Source organism: Helianthus annuus, chromosome 1, assembly GCF_002127325.2.
Source record: "Helianthus annuus cultivar XRQ/B chromosome 1, HanXRQr2.0-SUNRISE, whole genome shotgun sequence".
NCBI classification, from domain to species: domain Eukaryota; kingdom Viridiplantae; phylum Streptophyta; class Magnoliopsida; order Asterales; family Asteraceae; genus Helianthus; species Helianthus annuus.
In genome coordinates, this window is record NC_035433.2 from 137,915,361 (window position 1) to 137,939,632 (window position 24,272).

Sequence of the window (24,272 nt, forward strand, 5' to 3'; positions counted from 1 at the left end):
ATATGAAGAAGCCTCTTGTCTTTATGGATTTATCCATCTTTAAATGTCCTCCTGATAGATTAGTAATCGAGGTATATATCTTTGTTTGTTTCTTCAATATGCTGCATGCTTGGAGATATTCATTCATTCATTCATTAATAATCGCCTTTGCAGCTTTTTTATGACGACGTCCCTAAAACAGCCGAGAATTTTCGAGCCCTCTGCACAGGACCGGGTTTTTTTTTTTTAGAATTTTGAAACACCTACCTTTGCATTGTATTTACAATATTATCATCATGTGCAGGGGAAAAGGGGATCGGAGAAACTACCCGAAAACCTTTGCACTACAAAGGAACTAAATTCTTTCTTTTATTAGACTGTGCTGCTCTAGTATGTTTATATTCTCAATCAAATACTTACTTGCCTGCCTGCTTTCGATATAAGAGTTGTTCATTTGAACATATGAATGATAAAGGTAACATAACTTTTTTTCTTGTTGCAGGGAGGTGATTTCGAGAATAATAATGGTATGTTTTTTCATATAAATTTTGTTTTTGATAGAGTGAACAAGGCTTCTTTTAAGCATTCAATGGTTTGCATTGCAGGCACCGGTGGGGAAAGCATTTACGGAGGAACTTTTCAAGGTACAATCAAGATACTTTTACGACGCCATGAACTTACTAATGATACTTTCTGTTGTTTTTGTAGCTGAGAGGTGTCCATGGCGTTGTCGTGGGCCCGGTATATTTATGACGTGGAGTCAAGGAGCCCCAGTAGCAAACGGGCCAGTTTTTACTAATCCAATTATAATCAATTGTAGTCCGGAGACAAAAATAGGAAGAAGTGTCTGCTGCATTTTTGAACAACTTCCTTTCTTATAAGGTCATTGATAGGGAAGCTACATCTGAAAAGCCTTCTAGCAATCCAGACGAGATGTCGGAATCACATGAATCGAACGCTGAGAAATCGGAAATGAAGCCAGCCGCTGTGGGATTGACCAACAGTTCTAGCTATCCACATCATCGTTCAGATGATACGCTCAAACCCAGGTTTGCTGATAATTTTTCTACGATTATGTATATTTTTAGGGGTGTTTGGTTGTGGAACTGGCTATGTGATATTGAATAATAGCTGATAATAGATCGAGAGCTGTAGGAAATACTGTGTGGATATGCTTTGTTAAACTAGTATATTTTCAACCAACTGTTACAATGTTCTCTGCATGAAGGGGTGCAAACGAGCCGAGCGGCTCGCGAGCTACTCGAGATCAGCTCGAGAAAAAACTCGAAACGAGCCGAGCCTTATCGAGCCCGAACCGAGCTTGGGCCTCAAAACAAAGCTCATTTGTTTATCGAGCTCGAGCTTCACATGTGAAGCTCGCTAGGCTCGTCGAGCCTTATCGAGCCTTAGTGTAAACGAGCCGAGTCGAGCCGAGCTTATTTAAACTGTTTACAGGCCGACCTCGAACCTAAAAATAAGCTTATTTAGTAAACGAGCCCGAGCCCGAGCTTTACTTATCAAGCTCGCAAGCCTAAAAAGTCTATTATTTATATTATTTTTATTTAATATACTAATTAATAGATAATAAACGAGCCGAGCCCGAGCCGAGCTCAAGCTTGATAAAATACCAACGAGCCGAGCTCGAGCTCGGCTCGGCTCGTTTGCACCAGACTGCATCTAACTTTATCTTATATAAATGTGTTTTTGGTATTTTTCACTATATTAATAACATGATTTGTAAGAAGATAGAACGCCTTTAAAACAGGTCAAATGAGAGGAGTGGATCAGTAGTTTTAGTTTTCGCTGATATTATTTCTACAATGATGATTTAACTTATAGTTTTCAGATATATTTATAGTAAAACTCACTTTAATCAACCTGTGAAAGCTGGTTTTTGCATAAGACAGTTTCATACCACACACCCAAACAGTCTTTGTTGAGCTCTATTATCTTATTTTATTCATGATTTTTTTATTTTTTGCATAAGGGGTACCCGAATTGTTTATTTAAAGAGGAAAAGTCGAAGCGCAGTCTCTGAAAATGAAAAAAACATTGTGACAAAGTCTGATAAAGGTATTGCATTAATAATTGATAAAGCCTACTAATTCGATTTTATAAAAATTTAAATAGTTAAATTATTGTGGACAGAACATTAGAGTGTAGTCGAGACTGTTTTGGATACACGTGAATGGAATGCTGAGAAGAAAGTGGTTGATAAGAAGGAATACACGTGAATGGGATGGAAACTCAATCGTTGTAGTTGAAAACAACATTGTGACGGAGTCTGATAAAGGTATTGCATTTTTAATCGATAAAGCCTCCTAATTTGATTTTATTCAAAATTCAGATGGTTAAATTATTGTTGGCAGAACATTGTAATGTACTCAAGAGGGCTTTAAATATAAGTGAAAAAAATGCCGCTGCTTATTAGTCACTTGCAGTCGTTGAAGAAGAGAACGACATTGTGATGGAGTTTGATAAAGGTATTGCATTTTTATCGGTAACGCCTCCTGAATTGATTTTATTCCAAATTCAAATAGTTAAATTATTATTGGCAGAACTCAAGTTCGAAAAACTGAGGTCTCTGCTCGGTGTAATCATGTCGGTTCTTGATATATGTGAATCAAATGCTGAGAAGAAAGTGGCTGATAAGGAATTGACGAACGGTTCTAGCAATGATACAAGCAAATCCAGGTTTGCTGATAATTTTTCTTCAATGATGTTTATTTTTGGGGTGTTTGGATCCGATATTAAATAATAGCTGGCATGTCTAAAGAGAGAACATATCTTCTTTATTTTGTTCAACTATAAATACAAAATATGATAGTATATTATCAACCAACTGTTATAATGGTCTCTGTATTTAAGCTATCTTATATAAAAAAATGTTATTTTTCACTATATTAACAATGTGAAATGTAAGAAGATAGAAAGCATTTAAAACAATAGGTCAAATGAGAGGAGTGAATAAATAGTCTTAGTTTTTCCTTCAACAGTAGGTTCTTTTGTTTTGAAAACTGATGATTTAACTTATAGTTTTCAGACATTTCTAGTAAAACTCACTTTCTTCAACCTCTGAAAGCTGGTTTTTGCATAAAACAGTTCCATACCACACATCCAAACAGTCTTTGTTGAGCTCTATTATCTTGTTTTATGCATGGTTTTTATTTTCTGTTATTATTTTGCGTAAGGGTTGTCCGGATTATTGATTTAGTGAACCAGTCTAAGAAGGGAAGTGGAAGCCCAATCTCTAAAGAAGATGAAAACAACATTGTGACTGAGTCCGATAAAGGGTTTTTGCACGATGTAATCATGACGGCTTTGGATACACGTGAATCAAATGCTGAGAAGAAAGTGGCTGATAAGAAGAGGAAGAGTTTGGAGGTTTGGCCGGTGATTGCAGCGTCTGCAGGAGCGGTGATTTTGGGTGTAGTTGCATACTTCCGCCATCAAAAGTCTGGAGTGGTCTACAGGGAGCATCGTAACCGTTGAAGATCAGGTATTTTGTTTGGTTTACTAGAAGGGCATCTGTTTATTATCAAAGTTTAATAGAATGCATATTTTTTGTCAATGCTATAACCACCAAAATACGGTTATTTTGTTTGGTTTACTAGAAAGGCATCTGTTTATCATCTAAGTTTAATAGAATGCAAAGCTTTTGTAACTGTCATAACCACCAAAATATGGTTATTTTGTTTAGGTTGTCGATGGTGTATGAGGGTTTGACTTCCTGAATAATGGTCTCTCCGTTGAGGGTCTTGATGAATATATTCATGACTGATATATGCAAACAAGGAAAAACAAAGATAATATCAGCATTACAAATGCATTTGAAGTCAAATACTTACTTCAGTTGCATCACAAAACTAAACATATCTGACATCACATTACAAATGAATTAATTGAATTACTCTTTATTTCTAAGTGTTTGATTAAGTTACTAGTAAAGAGGAATGGGCATCACTCCCGTTAATATATATTTACTTAATAAGGATGTGGGAAGATTAGTTTAGAAGCATAAAAGGAATGGAACCAAGGTTTCCTCTTAGACAAGATTTAGAAATCCAATTTTCAGTCAAAACTTATCCTTCACAGACATGCAGTCCTTGGTTATATGTTTTACAAAATAAACCCAAAATCTAATAACTTAGCATATATGCAAACAATGACACTGATCAGAAGAATCCTTATGTTTATCTCGCCATTGCTAGAAAAGTCAAGAATATGATAACTAATATATTAGCATATATGTATACACACATTGATACACCTAAAACGCAGAAACAATATGTATGTATAGTTAGAAGCTTTTTTACCTCACCAACAAAAAAAAATCTCAACATTACAAAACTTGCCAACCAGCAAGCTTAATTCCTCGACTTTACGACAAAAACAACTCAAGTTAAAATGCATCTATGTATTTCAAGTATATAAAATGAAAAGTTAATTACGTTTTTCGTCTTGTGGTTCGTCAAAAATCACTATTTCAGTCCATTAGTTTAAAAATTGTCATTTCAGTCATGTGGTTTCACTTTCGTAACTATGTAAGTCCACTCATGGGGTTGCCGGAGAAGATGACCGGAAAAACATGGGGTCGCCGGAAGAGATGACCGGGAAAAATGGGGTGGGGAAAGAAGTTTTGTAACTTTGTGAAGTGGGACCCACCTTTAATTGTTTTAAAGTTTTTATACTTTTGTATATTAGTTTTTTACATGGGTAATTTAGTCATTTCATCAGAACTTAACAAATCAAATAGACGGTGTTAAGTGAGTGGACTAAAATAGTTACGAAAATGAAACCACATGGACTGAAATGACAATTTTTAAACTAATGGACTGAAATAGTGATTTTTGACAGACCACAGGGACGAAAAACGTAATTAACTCTAAAATGAAACATGAAGATTGAAGCAAACTAAAAAAGATAAAATAACCACTAAAAAGACAACATGGTAGTTTACTCTTATTATTAGAGTCTGGATTGTAGTTACATGTTTAGTTAATCATCTTGCAGGATGGATTTAGCCCTAAAACAACTTTTTTGCAAGTACGCAAACAATGATAATTATCAGAGGAATCGTCACCGTTTATCTCGCCATAACGTCAAGAATCTAACAAATCACATATAATCAGCCTTAAAACAATAAAATTTAGAAGATATGCATTCAATGAGCGGAAGAATCCTTACCGTTTATCTCACTATTGCTAGAAAAGTCAACAATTTGATAAATAATGTATTAGCATATATGTATACACACGCAGGGTGGGGTTCGGCTACAAAGTCCATTTTTCCTACAAAGTGTACAAAGTCATAAAACACAATTTCAACCATAAAACACACTCAAAACCCACAAATAAGAGAGTGAAGATCACTAAAACACAATATCCAAACCGTAACATTCTACAAAAACTTCAAACACATCATTGTAGAACTATGAATGTAAAACACAACATGATAATCAATATAAAACACACTAATGTTAGTCATTCGGTAATCAAAGCCTTATCATCCAAAACACAACACAAAACCCATAAATATGGCGTTTTAGTAATCTTCACTTTGTTATTTGTGAGTTTTGAGTGTGTTTTATGGCTAAATTTGTGGTGTTTTATGACTTTTTACACTTTGTAGGAAAACTAGACTTTGTAGCCAACTCTCACCCTACACACGCATACACATACGATAGACCCAAAACACAAAAACAATATGCATTTATATGGTCCGCGCATTCAAATAATCAAATTATCGGAACAACATACCAAACGAAGATTTGTTACCACACCAACAAAAAAAAAGTATCTCAACATTACACATGCATTTGAAGTCAGATCATTGCTTCAAGTTCAAATCTAACATGGATTGCCTCACAAATCTTAACATACATCAACAGCAAATTCCTCTACAGCACACAACTTGCCAACTAGCAAGCTTTAAATCCTCCACTTCACACCAACTCATTAACTCAATGAGCACCCGCTTAACCATTAATTACAAACCGCCAACAAGTTTACATTTTGACTACAAACTCATTTACACCTCCGTCAACCGTTTGACTCGTTTAGATAACTAAGTCACACATGTATATTTGGCTTACACAATTTTAAGTTTGTCTAAGGCAGAAGTGATATCTTTGACATAAAAGTACATGGATCTCGTTCAACTCATCCAGCTTTTCTAGTACTTCAGTTCAGAATCTCAGATATATAATGAAACAAACATTTCATAACTTAACATTAACGTATTTCTCTTATTCTATATTATTTATCTGTAATTTTGTAACACGTGTTATATTTATCAGATGTTGATTTTTAAACATACCACTCATTCAATATTTTCATCACTATTGTAGGGTAGCTTCCGTTAAATGCAAACACACAAGTAACAAAAAGAGCTACATCAAAAGAGAAAGGCATCGTGTTTTACGTACTATAATAATAGATCATAAGATATGCTGCCGTAATCTAACACCATCGTCGTCCCCTGTATAATCTTGGAATAAGATGGAGAAGTGATTCCGAGTGGATGTGGTAGTCAGCAAGGGTAGGGCCATCCTCGAGAAACTTGCCGTTAAAGACCAGTCTCACTTCACAAGGGGGACAACCTACCTTATCAAAGACCTTGGCTTTCACATCTTGAATGGTGTCTAACTTTTTGACTTCCAAAGAAAAGGTTTTTCCGGTGTGGGTCTTGATGAATATCATGAATCCGCTTGGATATATATAAATAAGATGGATTGTGGATCCCGTGTTGATGTTATAGTCGGCAAGGGTAGGGCTATCCAGCAGCAGCTTTCCAGCAAAGATAAGTCTACACTGGCATGAGGGAATACCTTCCTTATCATGGATCATGGATTTCACATTGCATATAGTGTGAGGGTTTGACTTTCAGGTAGCGTTCGTTTCATGGAATGGAATGGAATGGAATTAGGAAGTTTTTCTTTGTAAAATTGATCTTGGTTGGGGGAGAGAGGAATTTGAAATCCCATGAATTTCTTTAATCAATGAAATTTGTGACTATTTCAACATTCCTTAGAAATCCTTCACTCTAATGAAGGAATGGAATGGAATGTTGAAATAGTCACAAATTTCATTGATTAAAGAAATTCATGGGATTTCAAATTCCTCCCTCCCCCAACCAAGATCAATTTTACAAAGAAAAACTTCCTAATTCCATTCCATTCCATTCCATGAAACGAACGCTACCTCAGAGTAATGGTCTTTCCGGTGAGGGTCTTGATGAATATACACATAAATCCTGTTGATATACGCAAAAGCGTGGTTATGGATTCCTTGTTGATGTGAAAGTCAACAAGGGTATCATTGTTGTGGAGAACCATTTCGTTGAAGATAAACTCCTGCTCTTAGTGGGGAATGTTTACCTTATCTTCGAGCTTGGCTTTTATGTCGCGAATGGTGTCTGAGGGTTTGACTTTCAAAGTAACAGTATCTCCAGTAATGGTCTTGATGAATATCTTCATGAATTCCCTTGATTTACGCATAGGTGTGAGAGTCGATTTCCTAGGAAAATTCTTGATGAACGTCTACATAAGTCCCCTTGATCTATGCATAAGTGTGAGGGTCGATTTCCTATTGATCTGGAAGTCGAAAAGGGTACCACTGTCCCCAAGAACCATTTTGTTAAAGATCAAAGTCTGTTCATCAAAGGGAATGTCTTCCTTAACTCCTTAAGCTCTATCTTCCATTTCAACTCGGCGACAGTGTGTTCAGGGCTGACCAACAAAGAAATCGTCTTTCCAGTGAAGGTATTCACATATATTTTCATCAATTCCACTGATTTAAAAGCGTGTGTGAGCGTGGATCCGTTGACGATGTGCAAGTCAGCAAGGGTACCGCTATCTTCAAGGACATTTTCATTGAAGATCAGCACGTGTCCAGTACCAGGCATCTTGGCTTTCACGTCACCAATGGTGTCCGAGGGTTTGACTTCAAGAGAATGGATGAGTATTCCTTCAGGTGTCTTGATGGTTATATTGATGAATCCTCTTGATTTAAGCATAAGTTTGAGTGTCGAAACCTTCTTTATGGGTAAGTTGGCTAGAGTATTCATGTTCTCAAGAACCATTTCGTTGAAGATCAGTTCCTGCTGGTCAAAGGGAATACGTTCCTTAGCCTGGATCTGGACTTTCATGTTTCCGATGGTGTCTGAGCCTTTGACCTCAAGGGAGATGGTCTTACCGGTCGCGGTCTTCACTAATATACCTTTAGAAAGACAAAAAATCAAAATTTCACGTTACACAACAGGCATTTAAAGCCAAACTATTACTTGTTGAATATGAAATTAACATGGATTGCATAACAGAAGAACTTCGCATATCTAACAACACATTCGAGAGATGAATAGAATATATAAGTTTAAAACCCAAAATCCTGATCACTGATCTGTGTTCTATTTTAACAAATTGAACCCTAGAAACTAATAAATCATAATAATTAGCCCTAAAACAACAAAATGTAGCAAATATGCAAACTTTGCTTACTGTTAATCTCGTCATTGTCAAAAAAGTTGTCGTCGCTAGGGCTGTCCTTCTCGACTTCAACATCCTCGTCGCTAGACCCGTTCTCCTTCTCGACATCATCATCATCGTCACCGGACCCTTTCTCGTTAGCGTCAAAATTAGGGTTAAAAAGTTCGAGTAAACCATCATTAACATCGTCGAGGTTACTGGTGTTCTGTTTCTTTTGGTTACCAGCCCTATCGTCACCATCGGCGTTTCGTTTCCTCGACGAACAACCTTTGCCCTCATCCGCCATTTTCACTATGGTTTTCCAGTTCAAGAATTACGAGGGGTTTGCATTCATTTATTTCGTTTGTAAAAAATTGTTGTCCGTAAGAAAAAAAGTAAACTTTCGTTTTGCTTTCTTGGTTTGGTCGCTTTAACGGTTTTGCCCTAAATCTTTAAAAATAGTCATTTTACTCTCTGATGTTTCGGTTTTGTTGTCAGTTTGCTCCATACGGGGAGCAAAATGGAAAAACAAACAATTCGGATGGAGTTAGAGGCGGGGAGCAAACTGGCAACAAAACCGAAACATTAGGGAGTAAAATGGTTATTTTTAAAGGTTTGGAGCAAAACCGTTAAAGTGGCCAAATCACAGGGAGCAAAACGGAAGTTTACTCTAAGAAAAAAATGTCCGAACAAGTCCATGCGGTGGTTTGCCTTTTTTTTATCTTTAGTCCCTAACTTTATAAAATTACAGTTATAGTTTTCAACTTTTGTAATTTTGTTTTGGATAGTCTTTAGCGTGAATGGAGGTTAGTTTTTAGTGTTAAGTACGTGTGAAATTACTAACATGCCCTTCAGTATAAAAACAAAATATATTAAATGATTATTAAAATTATAAATAAATAAATATATATATATATATATATAGAGAGAGAGAGAGAGAGAGGGAGAGAGAGAGAGGAAGGTTAACGTACATTACGTCTTAACGTACATCACGTACGTCAGGTAATTACGCACGTTCATTTTAAAATCACGCACGTTATAACTCAAAAATCCAAAATCACGCATGTTGAAACACAATAATCACGCATATAGAAAACATTAATCATGCATGTTATAGAACAAATCACGCACGTTGTCATACGTGAAGTACGTTAAGCCGTAATGTACGTAATGTACGATATACTTGATATATATATATATATATATATATATGTGTGTGTGTGTGTGTGTGTGTGTAATTATGTATATATAGATAAACAGAGGTTCCTGTAAAAAAGACTAATAGTGTGAGAAGGGTAAGAAAGAATCTGGTGATAACACATGTATGTCCCTATCCATTTTATTAGTTTAAGGGTATAATGGTAATTTTAATAATAATTCTAATTGAAGATAAAATACTTGTAACCGGTTTTAGGCAGTTATTATAGGAAATTCGAATTTTGATTTTCATCAGATTATACATAAGGGATTATATCACTACGATCAATACTTGTATCTTCATCATCATCTTATATTCAAAAACCTCAAGTTTAGTTTTTGGTATTTTGGTCTTGATTAACATATTTCTTGATGGACAATGACGATCCAGGTAATCATATGGTGTTTTTTGGTTATTATGTGAATGTTAGAAGTGTTAGAAGGTATTTAATCTTCGATAAATAAAAGTTTCAATTTTTAATCAACTGTTTGTGTTCATATTTTTGTTTTATACAATCGGAATTGGTACAAATGAATATGGTTTTTGATCTTTTGATGTTACAGAGTATGATGTTTTTTTTTTTGCATGGTTGATTTTCTTACAGTATATGAGTTTACTTAATAATACAATGTATCATCCGTCCATGGTGTTTTATATGTACATGATGTTTTTAATGTATAATTTTGAAGTTGGTGTTTCTTGTATTAGTTTTTCTTTTCCACATGTTCACTATTTGCGTATGGTGTTATATTGTACATATTATGTTGCAGTGTCTTATTTCCATATCTTTAGTTGCAGTAGCGGATCTTGCCCGTTGACGTGCCAGGCCGAAAGACACGGGCACTAAAAAAAGCCCGGGCCAAACATAGTATGTACAAAAAATTTCGATCGAAATACGGAAAATTAGCACTACGGCCGAAAAAAACTTGCTCGGGTCGTGGCCCCGCCAGTGGCCTTGTAAGAACCGCCCCTGTTTAGTTGAATGGTGTTTTCTGCACTAGTTGTATATTTCCATATGGTGTTTTTTTTTTGTACATGTCATTTGTAGTGTATTAATTGCTTTTTGGTGTCTTCAATGTTGTCTTTTCAACATGTTGTTATTTGCATATGGTGTTATATTTGTACATGATATCTATGGTGTCTTATTTACGTTTATATTGTCTTTAATATACACCTTGGTAGTTTAATAATGTTTTATGTATATTTTATGTGGTCATAATTTTCCAAATTTTTATTAACTGAATTTAACGAAGCTATTATTTAATTTTTTTTTTTAGGTTTTCAAACTTACCAGCCGGTTGGGCAACTACATCTGTCTCCAAACTCCGCTAAGACGACTTATTTTCCTGAGGTGGACGATTTGCTTAAGCCGAAGGATAAGATGACGTTTGATACACTGAATAATGCATTCTTTTTTTTTTTTTTATCAAAAGTATGCAATGGCTGCAGGCTTCACTACCAGGAAGTCTTTTCAATACATGCCTCACGGTGTCATTAAATCTAAATATTTCATTTGCTCAAAGGAGGGAACTAAACCTTTCAAGGCGATCGATACATCGAAAAAAATTAACACCTCAAATAATGGGGCAAAAAGGAAAACTATTCAACGAGTTCCTTCTATAAGGACTGGTTATGAAGCACGTATGTGTGTAAAGTTAAACACTTCGAAACTATACGAGGTATATTATTTCAAGGAGGATCATAATCATTCTTTAGTTTCTGAGGACGATAGGCATTTACTCCCCTCGAACCAAGGTATGGACTATATGCAAGAGCAAGTTGTTAACGCGTTGAGTGCCTTGAATATTGGACCCGTCAAAGCGTTTAATATCATGAGGACACACTATGGTAGGTTTGACAAGGTTGGGGAAACTAAAAACAATTTTTAAAATTTTAAGCGAGATCTGAACCGGTATATATCTGAGTACACTCCGAGTTACAAAACTACAAAGAACGTATATAACACCCTCTATAATAAAAACACCATGTTTATAAGAAAAACAATCTTAGAAACAATATGGGGATCAACAAAATAATAACACCGTAAACATCACAATAAAAACATTAACTGATTACAAGCAAGCAGAAGACACCATTATAACACACCCATTTTACCAAACCCTAGATTTAACACCATAGAGAACTTTCTCAGTTTTGTTTCGTTTGGATTAACAAAACACTCTTACACAAACAAAAACACCATTATACTCCTAAAATCTCAAACGAAAATTGCCGAACCTTTTCGTTTCGCAATTGGAGCTTTTGTTTTCTTGAGTGCCGGTAGTTTAAGCCGTCGACTTGTAGTGTTTTTCCGACGACTGCTCGTATCATCCATTTTCTTCTTTGTCCTTTCCAAAATCTCAGGTGAAGAACATTCCTGATTTTTGCGACTATAGACGAGTTTTATTTTAGGGCTCATTATGATCGAATGTAGATAAAATCTCTAATGGAAGAACACCCTGATTTTTCGAGCGAAATGATCGCTATTTGGAGGTTTTGGGAGTTAATGAGATACAGTTTTTGATTTGAATCATTGTGAAAGCCCTATATTACCTCTATGTAGTCAAATCAGTTATAAAATACCACCATATTAATTACAATATTGCCATCTAAATATGAAATAGATTCTTTCTTACCATTCTCACAAACACCTTTTTACAATAACCTTACCTATATATACATACTGAGAGATAGAGTGAAAAACGATGTGAAAAATAAGATATAGGGGTGTAGGAATAGTAAGAGCCTTAATAAGCTACGAATGGTAAGAGTCCATGAATCCATGATCCATTAATCGAACTACTTAACAATATAAAAGCACCTTAACCAAAGTAATTCCAAACCAAAACTTTTCTATGGGTTTTTACATTTTCAAGAAATAAACTAATTGAGTTGTAATAATGTCTCTAACGCTGTGTATGTGACAAATCTATGGCCAATGTAGAGTTGATATAGAGTAGAGAGGGAGCACAAAGAGTGGAAGAAATGCGTGTGGATTATCGCCCACGATGGAAAATGTGAGAGGAGGACGAGAGAGGAAGATGAAAGAGATGGTGTGCGTGTGTCTTTGTCTGTGAAAGTGACTTACAATCTTAGTCCTTTCCGAGGTTTAAAGTATGGGTTCTATCCTTATAGTATTTGTGTAGCGTGAATGCCTTATTTATATACTATCAATTTTTGACAATCTTGGGCATTAGTTGTTGTAATGTTTGATTTGAAAGTTGTAAAATGGTATTTAGCATAGTATGGGATGATATATACAATGGGTTCTAAGTCTTATGCCATTTATATACTATTTATTTGAAACGTTAGTGTGCATCTTTGGTTGTAAGTTGTACTTAAATGGTTATACATTAATCAAATATAAGTTGTAAATTGTGCTTAAGTGGTTGTACCTTAATCAAATAATAATAGTTTCATTACATTACCAAATCCAATCTGTTTTGTATGCATGTATGGTTGTAAATTATGCTTTAGTGGTTGTACCCTAATCAAATAATGGTTTCATTATCTTACCATATTCAATCAGTTTTATCCATTCAAAATTGTGTTGTTTTATTTGTAAATTATTATTATTTATAATAATCTAATTAATTTAGCCAAAATCTTGTATAAATATAATTTGCAACATATTGATGCAATGGTTGTTGTAATGTATGCATTATGGTTTGTATAGTGGTAATGATATATATTATATATAGATATAGATTACGATGAACCTGTCAAACGGGAAAAAATAGACGCGGGTTCAACGTAACGCGCAAGTCCTAGATCAACTTAGTTATTTTATTCCATATTTTACGTTTCGGTTTAATTTCTTCGCATTAACACCACAACTTCAGTGTCAATGGTCGCTAACAATAGTGTGGCATTAGTGCTCGTCCCCGCCGCAACGCGTAGGTACTTAATACTAGTTGTTACTTGATTTATCCGACTTCTTAGTTACTCATTAGTTGTAATCTTGTTTGACCTTTTATTTTTAATGAAAACCTTTGATACTCTTTTACCTTTAAAAAGCCTAAACATCTTTCAACATTCAATTATATTATAAGTTGTTTGACTTTTGTGTGAGTGGTTGTAAGCATTTGTCGATTACCTTATAAATTTGGACTTAGAACTTGATCTTGGGTGATCGTTACTAATTAATTTACTTTAAAGTTTAAACTTATCAAGTGTGATAACTTAACTACTCACGATGGTAACTTTAATATAATCTGAAGTTCTAACTATCTTGTTTTTAAGAAAAAAACATTCGAGATTACAATTTTTTTATGATAGCCATACTAGATGACAAATGCGTGTAAACTAAATTGGTATTCACTTAAAACATACTTTGTTTACTTTACAAAGTAGCAATATCCATTTTCCAAAAGAAATCATAATAGTATTTTGTAGGGGTGTAAACGAGTCAAGCTGTTCGCAAGACGCAAGCTACTTGAGATCCGCTTGAAAAAAAAAACCCTTGAAACGACTCGAGTTTAAAGGAGCTCGAGCTAAAGCCAGAGCCAAGCCTAAAGTAAGTCTGCTTAGTAAATGAGCCCGGAGTTCACTTATTGAGCTTAAGCCGGCTAGCAAGGCTAAAGAGGCCTATCATTTGTATAATTTTTGTTTAATATAACAATAAATATATATTTAAATTAAACTTTTTTTAGTAAAAGTATGATAAAAATAACAATATTATATATATAGGCAAAAGATCAAATACAAATAATCTTAACATACTAAACATACAAAGTGAAGGTAAAATAAAAAAGACAAGGTGACATTTTTGTAATTACCACCAACTATCAAAGTTAATATACAAATGTGAACTCAATTAAAAATACCTAAAAAACACACAAAAAAAACATTTTTTATTAAAAAATCGCTACATTTCGTTAGCAAAAAAAAAAAAAAAATTGCTGCTACTAAAAGTAGCGATTTTTTAATAAAAAATGTTAAAAAAATAAAATAAAATAATTTGTGTGTTTTTTTTTTTTTTTTTTTTGATTTTTTTAGGTTTTTAGGGGGTTTAGTTTTTAGCATTTTAGCTTGGGTGGGTGGAGGGAGGGGGTGTTAGGTTTTTTTTTTTTTTTTTTTGGGGGGGGGGAGTAGGTTTTTTTTTAGGTTTTTGGGGGTGGGGGCTAGGTTTTTTTTTTTTTTTTTTTTTTTTTGAGGGGGGGGGAGGAGGGGTTAGGTTTTTTTAGGTATATTTGTAGAGTAACTTTGATAGTTATTGATAATTACAAAAATGCCACCTTGTCTTTTTGAGTTTTCCTTCAATTTGTATGTTTAGTATGTTAAGATTAGTTGTACAAGAACTTTACCCTATACATATATATATACACACACTATGTTACCCCTATAGGATATTTATATAAAAGTAATTATAATTAGAGTAAAATGTTATTTGCGTCCCTAAGGTTTTGCCATTTTTCTTTCTGACTTCCGTTTCTGAGGTGATATTTTCATCAAAAAAGTTTGAAATCTAGCCATTTTCATCCCTGGGGCCATTTTTCGAGGGACGAAAATCGCAATAAATTGTCAAGCTCAAGCATGAAAATGGCAAAAAAAAAAAACAAAGGTAAAGGAATGCAAAAAGGTCATTTTGGATAAAACAAGTAAATATATCCCAGCAATGATTTTAGCAATTTACTTATAAAATTAACATAAGTTAATTAATCTATATCTATATCCATATACTATATATAAGCATCTCCCATGGATATAATGGTAATTTCTAACCCTAATTTTAAGATGGCATGTGAAAAGGCAGTTTAAATCCCTAATATTTTACCTTTTTCTTCCCACTATACCCCTCTTAACCTTCTTTCATCACTTCTAACCTTTGATCAAACTGAAACCGTCTAAAATGATGATCACTTTCTTCAATACGCAATTCAATTCATACCTTTAAGTATTCAACCCCTCCGACTTCACTTAAATCCAACCTAATCGACACCAGCCTTCAATTCGGCATACCAACGGGAAATCAAGCAAATTGGACTTCAATTTATTTAATGGAGGATGCCTTCAATTCGATTTTGGTATTAAAGGAGTAATCTCATCACCCCTGGTCTTTTTAATCCCATCCCCTGATTGTTCATGCCATATTTTGAGTTCAACTCCAACAAAACACAGCAATAAGCGGAATATCTGAAGCCACCAGCTATGAGTCTGTGCTCTCCTTCTATTTGCCACCGTATTTGATTCTTTCATCTCAACATCCCAACGCAGGTAACTCTAATCTCAATCGTTAGGGTTTTTATTGATGATTTGTTGTTTTTTCTTGCTTTTTATAATAGATCTTGATTCTGGAAACTGCTGCTTCATGCTTACTACAATTAGTATTGACAGAGGTATAAATCGTGTTGATTTCTCTGTCATCTTCTCTTATTTAGGTAATCAATTGGAGTTATTATTGATTTACGGATCCTATTGACGTTTTATTGTTGATTGTTTGTACAGCCTTAACATAAATTGCTATCAAATAAGTGACTGATGTTAAATTGTGGCGTATACCATACTATTCTTGGAATCTAGCTTTTGATTGGATGGTTTGAACTTAATTTGATTGATTTCTAAATGAACAAACGAAGATAAACCCGGAAAACATTTTTTGCTGATGCGATTTATATTTTGGATGATAGATATTTGGTATGCTGGATATTATTTTTTTCTTTCTTTTTGCAATAAACAAGTAGTTACAATCGGTTTAATTTGTTTTCAGCGTGGTTCAGATCATTATTCCATGTCTTTCTTGAATGTGGAGTTGCAAAAGAGTAATAAGCGGCCATTGCTAAATTGACAAAGTGGAACGACCGGCAAGCAAGTCCGAGCCAGCACCCTTGAAAGATGAGAACGACGCTTGGAGGCGGAGGCCTGAAGATTAGATGGTGGATTTCTCACTTAAGCAAGTTAGGCATGAACTGGTAGAGAGAAGCAACTCGAGGGGGGATTTAAATCAGTTCATATGTAGCAAGATCGTGGTGCTGAAGGTGAATTGTTTCGTTTGGAAAGCCACCACTCGTAAGATAACTACGGCTATGTGGCCTTGGCGGCCGTTTGGTGATGGGTCTTGTCTGATGTGTGGCATAGTGAATGAAAAGGTTGACCACTTTCTCGTTGAGTGCTCATTCGTGAAGTCGGTGTGGTGGTTGGTCTGTAGATGGCTGAAGGTGCCTATACCAAACACATTCTCATCAGTGGATTTAAGTCTCAAGTATTTAAGATATTTGAATTGTTTTGTATCTTTATTTATGGTTACGATATAACCATATTGTATCTTTACTTTTATCGTGTTTCTGTTTAACAATTTTATCTTTACATGACAGGTACCAAAGCTGGAGGATCCATTTTCAAGATTTTGGCTGGTATAGGTAGAATGGCTCTCAACTGCCCTTGTGAGGAGGATCTTGTTAACTCTGCATCAGCAACTACTGGTAACGTCTTGTTTGGTTGGGTTGTACAACATATTTGGATTAGATAGAGGAACTTAATCCTTAATCTTCCTTTAAGTAAGTTTGAGTTTTATACTTTCATTATGTGTGTGTAGTTCTAGAGGCTTTAGTGTGTGTGTATAATAAACAAGAAGAAGAAGAAAGCAATTAGAAAGTTCAATATTGTTTCTTAAAGGCACCCAAATTTGTATAACTTCTAAATTTGTTCCATTGTTATAAATAAAAGGGGGTCCAACTAAATTTCATTCATGATTAAGCTCACTTTTTTATAAAGTGTTTTTGTCTGACCATTAATCAAAGATGTCTGCAATCTTAACAACTTGTTAATTAATATGTACATAGGTAGAAAAGCTCAAGTGAAAGGGAAGCGCCCTTGTGTTGAGAATCTAAGCTCTGCGTCCTTAAACGAGATTCCAAACTCTGCATCGGCAACTACTGGTACGCACTCGTTTGGCTGGATTGTAAAACATATTATTAAGATATCTTGATTGTTTTAATCTTCTGTTTATTTTGTATAAGGCTATGACTCTCATGGTTATGCTGAGTAACTATGTACATTGTATTTTTATTTTTGTCTTGCGTCCTTCATTCCAAAAATGAGAACCTGTTAGGTTTAGGCGACATGATCTGCACGGTATGACTAATAAAATATATATGAAAGTGGATATTGATCGTATTCTATTTCGAATGGGTTCTCTCTTATTCAGAGACGTGTTTTGTTTTAGTTCATGACAACTGAATTGAATTGATGTTGTTTGCGTGCGTGTGATTGGCTTGGCCGGTCACTCTTTCGTTTCGTTAAATAAGTTTCAACCGTTGAATCTTTTACTTTTGACTTATTGGTAGGTGTGCATGGTGTTTTAATATGTACATACAAAATGTTAAGTATCTGTTATCTACGACGATCTTGACTTGTTTAGTGAAAGTGTCCACATGATCTGACGACTAAAACATTTGATTTAAACATGATTTCAGAGGTGAGATTGGTGTACTCTTTTTTTTTTTTTTTCGTTCAAGTGGTCTGACCTATCTTATTTGATACATCTGACCCGGAATCAAATAGTTATAATTCAAATTGTTATTTTACTCTTAAGTTCATTAAATCTTTACTCCTTGAACCTATCTTCATGTGTATTATCAAGTGGACCAAATAATTATCCACACTTATGTTAAGAGGCTATGAATTTTTTAACAGGTCTTTGATTAGTTTTGTCTAATCAAAGGAATGAACTTCTTGCTACATAAATGGGTAAGTTATAAGTGTGGTGCTTTAAAGCTAAAATTAGGTGATAATCTGTATAATGTGAGTATATAACCAAAATCTTAAAATAAACTCTGAATACATTATATATAGCGTATATATGATTGCCCGAGTGCTTATATATATATTATATATTCACACACACAACTTATATATGATTTTTTTAATGTTTTTAGGTTTACATTATGTTCTCGACCCATATTGTCGACTCCGCTGCAACGCGCGGGTTCCCCACTAGTACTATATATAAGCATTTTCCATGTACACAAATGTAATTTTATATAACGTACAAGTTTTATAGCAACATGAACAAGAAAATAAAGCTTTTCTAGAGGGGTTGAATTGGTGCTTTCACCAAACTTTTAAGACGCCAAGAGGGCAATCTTGACATTGCACCTTTGTTGACGCTTCAAGTAGCTAGCAGAAATAGAGACCGATCACCTTTCCAGAGCTCAGAAAACATTTTCTCTTTCTTTCTCTTCCAAATCTCTGACTCCAGTCCCGTCGCAATGTATCACCTGATGAATGAAACCGTGGTAGTGTGTTAAGGAGTTGTGCAAAAAGCCATGGCCTTTAAACCCTAGCAACAAAAAGCATCCAAATCGATAGGGTTTATTTCTTCCGTTGATATTCAATAACTTTAAAAGGTTCTTCAAAGATGTCGAAATCCAAGAGAGATCCAGTAGGTAAATCGTTCATTATTTCTTTCATAGTCTAGATATCTGGTTTCATTTTGTCTGTAAAAATGAAATTGAAGCTAATTGTTTAATCAGTTTGATCATAATGAATTGCGTTTGGATTGCTTTCAAGTATTGTTCCAGATCTACATGCATTCGCAACATTAAAAATTGACATCTGACCTCATATGATTCAATTTTTTTTGCTAATTTATTTAATCAAGTTTTTAGGGTTTGTTTAAAGATTTCATATTTGTTACAAGTTGATTTAGCTTTGTATGAATTTGTGATAATCTGTCCGCAAATATGCAGTGACGTTGTCAGAAAAAGGAATGGCTCATAAAGAGAACATAGTGACCAGCTTTGAGAACATGAGGAATCTCAAGTTTAAGCAGCTCGGAGAGCAACTCAAATCCACTAGCAGGTGCTTAATAATGTTTCATTTTATTAAATTTATTGGATAATATTTGAATTAGTGGTGGCATTGGGTTTGTGGGTTGAATTGATGCGATTGTGTCAAAGATATCAACCCGTATAACTAGAATACAGGTATGTGTGACACTACTAGAAAATCTGAAACTTCTTACACCAGTTTTCGTAGGAAATGCATCAAAAAACAGGCTTTCCCACGCATTTGTGACAAATACATGATGTAGGAAAACCCCTCGTAGGAAACTGGTTTCTTACGCATTTCCTACGCATTTTTCTACCCATTTCTGACAAAAATGGGCGTCGGAAATTGCTACCCATTTTTTTACCACTTTTCTTAATTATCATTTATATTTATATTATTTATAATGATAATACAATAATAAATATTTTTAAAATTTTTTTTATTAGCGACACATTTCCGACAAATAAAAAACTAAAATATAAAAATCTAATTTTTGTGTGACGCATTTCCTACGAAAAAACATAAAAATCATGTATTTGTTGTGACACATTTCCGACAAACAATTTTTTTTTAAATTTATAATTTTTGACACATTTCTGACAAAAAAAAATAGAAGTAAACTCTTTTATTTTTGTGACGCATTTCTAACAAAGTACTCTTTTTAAACAAACAACTAATAAAATAAAATTAAAATCCAAATTTTCCTACTAAACTTAGTGGAAAAAATCTATAATAACTTAGAAAACGTATTTTACAACATTCACCTCAAATACAATAACATAAATCTAGAAATTAAACGTTAAAAAGCAAGTTCTAATATCTTCAAACTACAAAACTAATCAATCATCCATCATCGAATAATATAAATAATACAATACACATATGAGATCATCACTTCATGGCAGCTTGGAAGAAAAGGGGTTCACGTGCACATGAGGTTTAAGAGAAAAATAAGTCATCCATCATCAAAGGGGACATCACAGGTGGAGGAAGAGATCTTGAATTCTTGGATGGCAGACTTCTAAAACATTTGGCAACATCGAGTTTTTTTTTTCTAAAAAAACCTCAAATCATCATCATTCACTTTGACAGCAATTTTATTTGTGTGTGAGGATAAGTAGCAGGGAGAAAAATGGGTGGGGAAAAAAAGATTTGTCTTTGTGTGTATGTGTTTATGTATAAAGATTTTGTATTTCTTGAAGTTTGAGGGGTATTTTCATCCTTTGATTTAAAAGGATGTGAGCAATGGATCACCCTAGGATTGTGATCCATGTGATGGCTAACCAGGCATTTTGATTGGCTCACATGTTTATATTTAAAAGTGATTTATTTAACATATGCCTCCATCACATTCTTTTTAGTTGAAATTGGAATCTATAAGTTTTATTATTGTTACACATAAATTATCAATATATTTTATAAAACATTTTTTTAAACTATATATTTCAAAAATTGTATTCTATATACTATATACATGGACGAAGTATTTTTTTTTTAAATCTTATATTTATTATACAATTAAATATGTTTTCAATTTATGTTTATAATTTTTTTAAAATCTTATATTTATTATACATTTAAATAGTGCCATGTGTAAGGGCACTATTTCGACGTGAAGAAGCTTGATAACACTCTAACCCTGTCCTCTTGTGCGTTATAAGGGCATGAAGAGGTACGGGCATTTATATTATAATGCCAAATGAGGAGCAAATAAATTAGGAACGGTTTGGTTTAGAGTTCCTATCGTATAAAACCAGACCGGACTATAAGACTTAATAATACATATTATATTAACACTGCTCAACACATATATGATTACAGATGAGCTTGCTACCGAACAAATCGCTAATATGGCTACCGGTACAGAAAATGTTCAGTATGGTATTATATGGTACCTTATCGGTATTCGAAAGTAAAATTTAGTAAAATATTGATACCATACCGAACTGAAAGTACTGGTGTTGAAAACGCCAAATAGCGGGTACCGAAAACAATTCGGTACAAATTTAAATATTTAAAATATGGTAATAATAAAACTAGTTAAATATTTAAAGATAGTAATAAATTTTCCTTAACAAATGCGTAGCAAGTTGCTACGCTTTTCCTACGCAATAATTAATAATAAAACTGATCAAACATAAAAATATAATTTAAGTATAATAATAAATGTTTCGTCACAAATGCGTCACAAGTTGCTACACATTTAAGACGCAATAATTAATAATAATTTTAGTTAAACATTTAAATATGATCCGAAAATAATAATAAATGTTTTGTCAAAAATGCGTAACAAGTTGCTACGCATTTCTGACGCAACAATTAATATCTGAATGAATTCAACATATAAATATAATTTCAACAAATAAATAATAGTTTCATCGGAAATGCGTAGCAAGTTACTACGCATTTTCGACGCAATAATTAATAACGACAATAATTAAACGTTTAAATATAAATCAAATACAAATATAATGCATCCGTCGTAAGTGTGTAGCAAGTTGCTACGCATTTATGACGCAATACTTAGAATTAGTTTTCCTGTCGCTATTGCGTCACAAATTGGCCAAAAAAAGTTAAGGCTTTCTTTCTGTAGGAAATGCGTAGTAAATATGTTAGAATTTGTGACACATTTTTTTGCGTAGGAAAATTCTGTAGCAAAATGACTACTTTTCTAGTAGTGTGACCACTATTTACTCAACGTCTCTACGGGCTGTAATCATTTTGTAAGTTAAGGTGAAAGTGGCTGATCTTATAAAAAACTTTTATTAACGTTATTTTAAAATGACTCTGATTCATAGGTTCATACCTATACGTACTAAAAAACTAGATGAAAGAAAAGTTGATACAAGTTGATTGGATGTTTATGTGATCAATTTAACTTACAATTGAATATGAATTGCAATATGAAAATTTGACTTTTATGATGTGAATGATCTTTTATAATAATAGTCTAGGTTTTCTTGTTATTTGCTGAATTGTTGAATAATAGTTAAAAGTGCCTACTTGGATTGGTGATAATGAAGAAGAAGAGTTTGTAGGCGTTGGTGCTCGATTTGGTCCTACTTTGGAAAAGTGAGGTGAATGTCATATGGGAAAGGACATTGCTTGTTTGTTTGTTTTATAATAATAGTCTGTGTTTGTTTCTTTGTTTTCTGACTGGATGTTATTTTTTTTTTGTTGGGGTTGTAGAATATGGAGAGTTCAAAGATTGAGCATGCAAAGAGGGTGGAACAATTGAGGAAAATGGAGCTTAAGAGGGCTGATTATATGAAGACTGAGAAAGCAAAAAAAGAGGTTGAGAAGTTGGAGTCTATAATGATGGTTTCTTCGCAGGCGATCGAGTCAACGTCGGATGAAATAGTCAAACTCCGAGAGGAAGAGCCGCAACTTGTTGAGCTTGTTAAAGGGTTAGTCTTCTTTTTTTAACTTCATTTTGATTATGATCATATTGAACATGAACTGGTTGAAATCATGGAGCCATGACCCAAGTCCCAAACTATGGTTCGGTTTTTATTTAAGAGATATTAAATCAAGTATGAGAGTTTGATTCAAACTGGTTTTCACGGTCTTGCTCTGGCATGGCTAAGAAGTTGAAACCGAGGAGAGACAGTTTAGTGTCATGGTTCTAGCCAAAACTACCAAATTGTGAAACAAATCACCTGAGACCCTTACATTCCTTTGTGACAAACTCACAAATTCATCCACTCGCATTTAATGGAACATACAAATGTAAATAGAGCGTGCTTTCACCTTTCCCCTACCTTTTCTTCACTAAGACTATATGGTGTGGGTCGCGCCACATAAGCGAGTGGCTTTATCGTTAACTTGCACGCTGTGGGATAACACCCCTTTAAAGCCCCCTTTAACTATTTAAAAAAAGAAAAAGAAATTAGAATATTAAAACGATTCTGATTGGCTAAAGTCTAAACCACGTGGGACCCCTCCTCTCCTTCCTTTCACCCCCGCCATTGCTTTGGCTGACGTGGGGCGGTGTTGGGGGTGCCATCATGCACACATGGCATGGGCCGCTACCCCACACTGTATAGCCTAATAGTATAGGTAGTGTATCTTATTCTTACGCTGGTATGAGCATACCAATTGATAAGCGAATTAGATTCGAGTATCTACCTTTTGCATTGGCATATCCCTAAAAAAATTTTTGTCGTCCAACCGTAATAAATGATACGCAACTTAGATTCGAGTATGTGCCTTTTCTACTCACACATCTGAGAAAAAAAATGTTTTTTCATCTGTGCTCATAAAAAACAATACACAAATAAAAAAAGGTCCTTCCCATGATAAATGATACGCGGACCACACTAGAGTCTCTACATCGTATGTTCGCGAATCCTTAAAATTTGTCTTTTTGTCTGCCTCATGGATCATGATGCCTGGATCAGATTCCGGGTATGGGTATCTACTTTTCTATGCTTGTGACTCATGGTTTATATATCGTTATCAGACTAAAGAAACGTCGGTCCTACATGAGCTTGGTCTCTGCTTGGCTCACGGCTTTTCTGATGGGAAGATCACAGTTCATACAAACAAGTCAGATGGTGGGTGGGACACCACACGGATCACCCAGGCTCATCCAATTTGAGTCACATCGGTTTCATGGGCTCCGCCAATGGCTCTTTGGGCTCTGGTTGGATCTGGTACTTTTGAACCTGTATAAAAGCAGGCTTCTGGTGGGTGTGATAACACAGTTAAACTTTGGGGTATACTTTCTTCAAACTTTGGTATTATTTTTTTTTTAATATTTTTATGTTTGATAAAGGATAATTACATGTTCAATTGATCTTTATATAGTTGATTTGATCAGTTTTTTGTTGTTTTCATATTTCCAGTAATGAATATCGA

At 34.3% G+C, this 24,272-nt stretch overlaps 2 protein-coding genes, 1 long non-coding RNA gene and 1 pseudogene across 10 annotated transcripts; 2 read left to right on the forward strand and 2 right to left on the reverse strand.

Annotated features, from left to right (window-relative positions):
• Positions 1-3,643, forward strand: LOC110880194. Its single transcript, XR_004862652.1, has 10 exons — positions 1-71; positions 154-369; positions 482-506; positions 585-623; positions 688-1,028; positions 1,967-2,052; positions 2,128-2,272; positions 2,349-2,462; positions 2,538-2,673; positions 3,171-3,643. It is a non-coding gene; the product is annotated as an uncharacterized LOC110880194 (long non-coding RNA).
• A 2,607-nt stretch (positions 3,644-6,250) lies between these two features.
• On the reverse strand, positions 6,251-7,505 carry LOC110932476 (annotated as a pseudogene).
• On the reverse strand, positions 7,182-8,761 carry LOC110932483 (polyubiquitin-B). Its single transcript, XM_022175815.2, has 2 exons — positions 8,477-8,761; positions 7,182-8,198 (listed from the first exon to the last, which is right to left on the reverse strand). Exons 1-2 carry the CDS (start codon positions 8,748-8,750, stop codon positions 7,624-7,626), a joined length of 849 nt encoding a protein of 282 aa, XP_022031507.1. The 5' UTR covers positions 8,751-8,761; the 3' UTR covers positions 7,182-7,623.
• Positions 8,762-15,441: 6,680 nt separating this feature from the next.
• LOC110880209 lies at positions 15,442-24,201 on the forward strand. 8 transcript variants are annotated; one of them, XR_004862635.1, is made up of 9 exons: positions 15,442-15,979; positions 16,089-16,277; positions 16,351-16,842; positions 16,955-17,137; positions 17,423-17,518; positions 19,331-19,442; positions 22,402-22,489; positions 22,602-22,819; positions 23,875-24,135. XR_004862635.1 is itself a non-coding variant. In XM_035975239.1 (3 exons), exons 2-3 carry the CDS (start codon positions 22,605-22,607, stop codon positions 24,167-24,169), a joined length of 510 nt encoding a protein of 169 aa, XP_035831132.1. In that variant the 5' UTR covers positions 22,293-22,489; positions 22,602-22,604; the 3' UTR covers positions 24,170-24,201. The 8 variants fall into 8 exon arrangements, 1 of the variants encoding a protein (XP_035831132.1); XR_004862642.1 differs by having other exon boundaries at positions 16,361-16,842; positions 16,955-17,062; positions 23,875-24,134; XR_004862641.1 differs by having other exon boundaries at positions 16,351-16,798; positions 16,955-17,062; positions 23,875-24,133.
• The last annotated feature ends 71 nt before the right edge of the window (positions 24,202-24,272 follow it).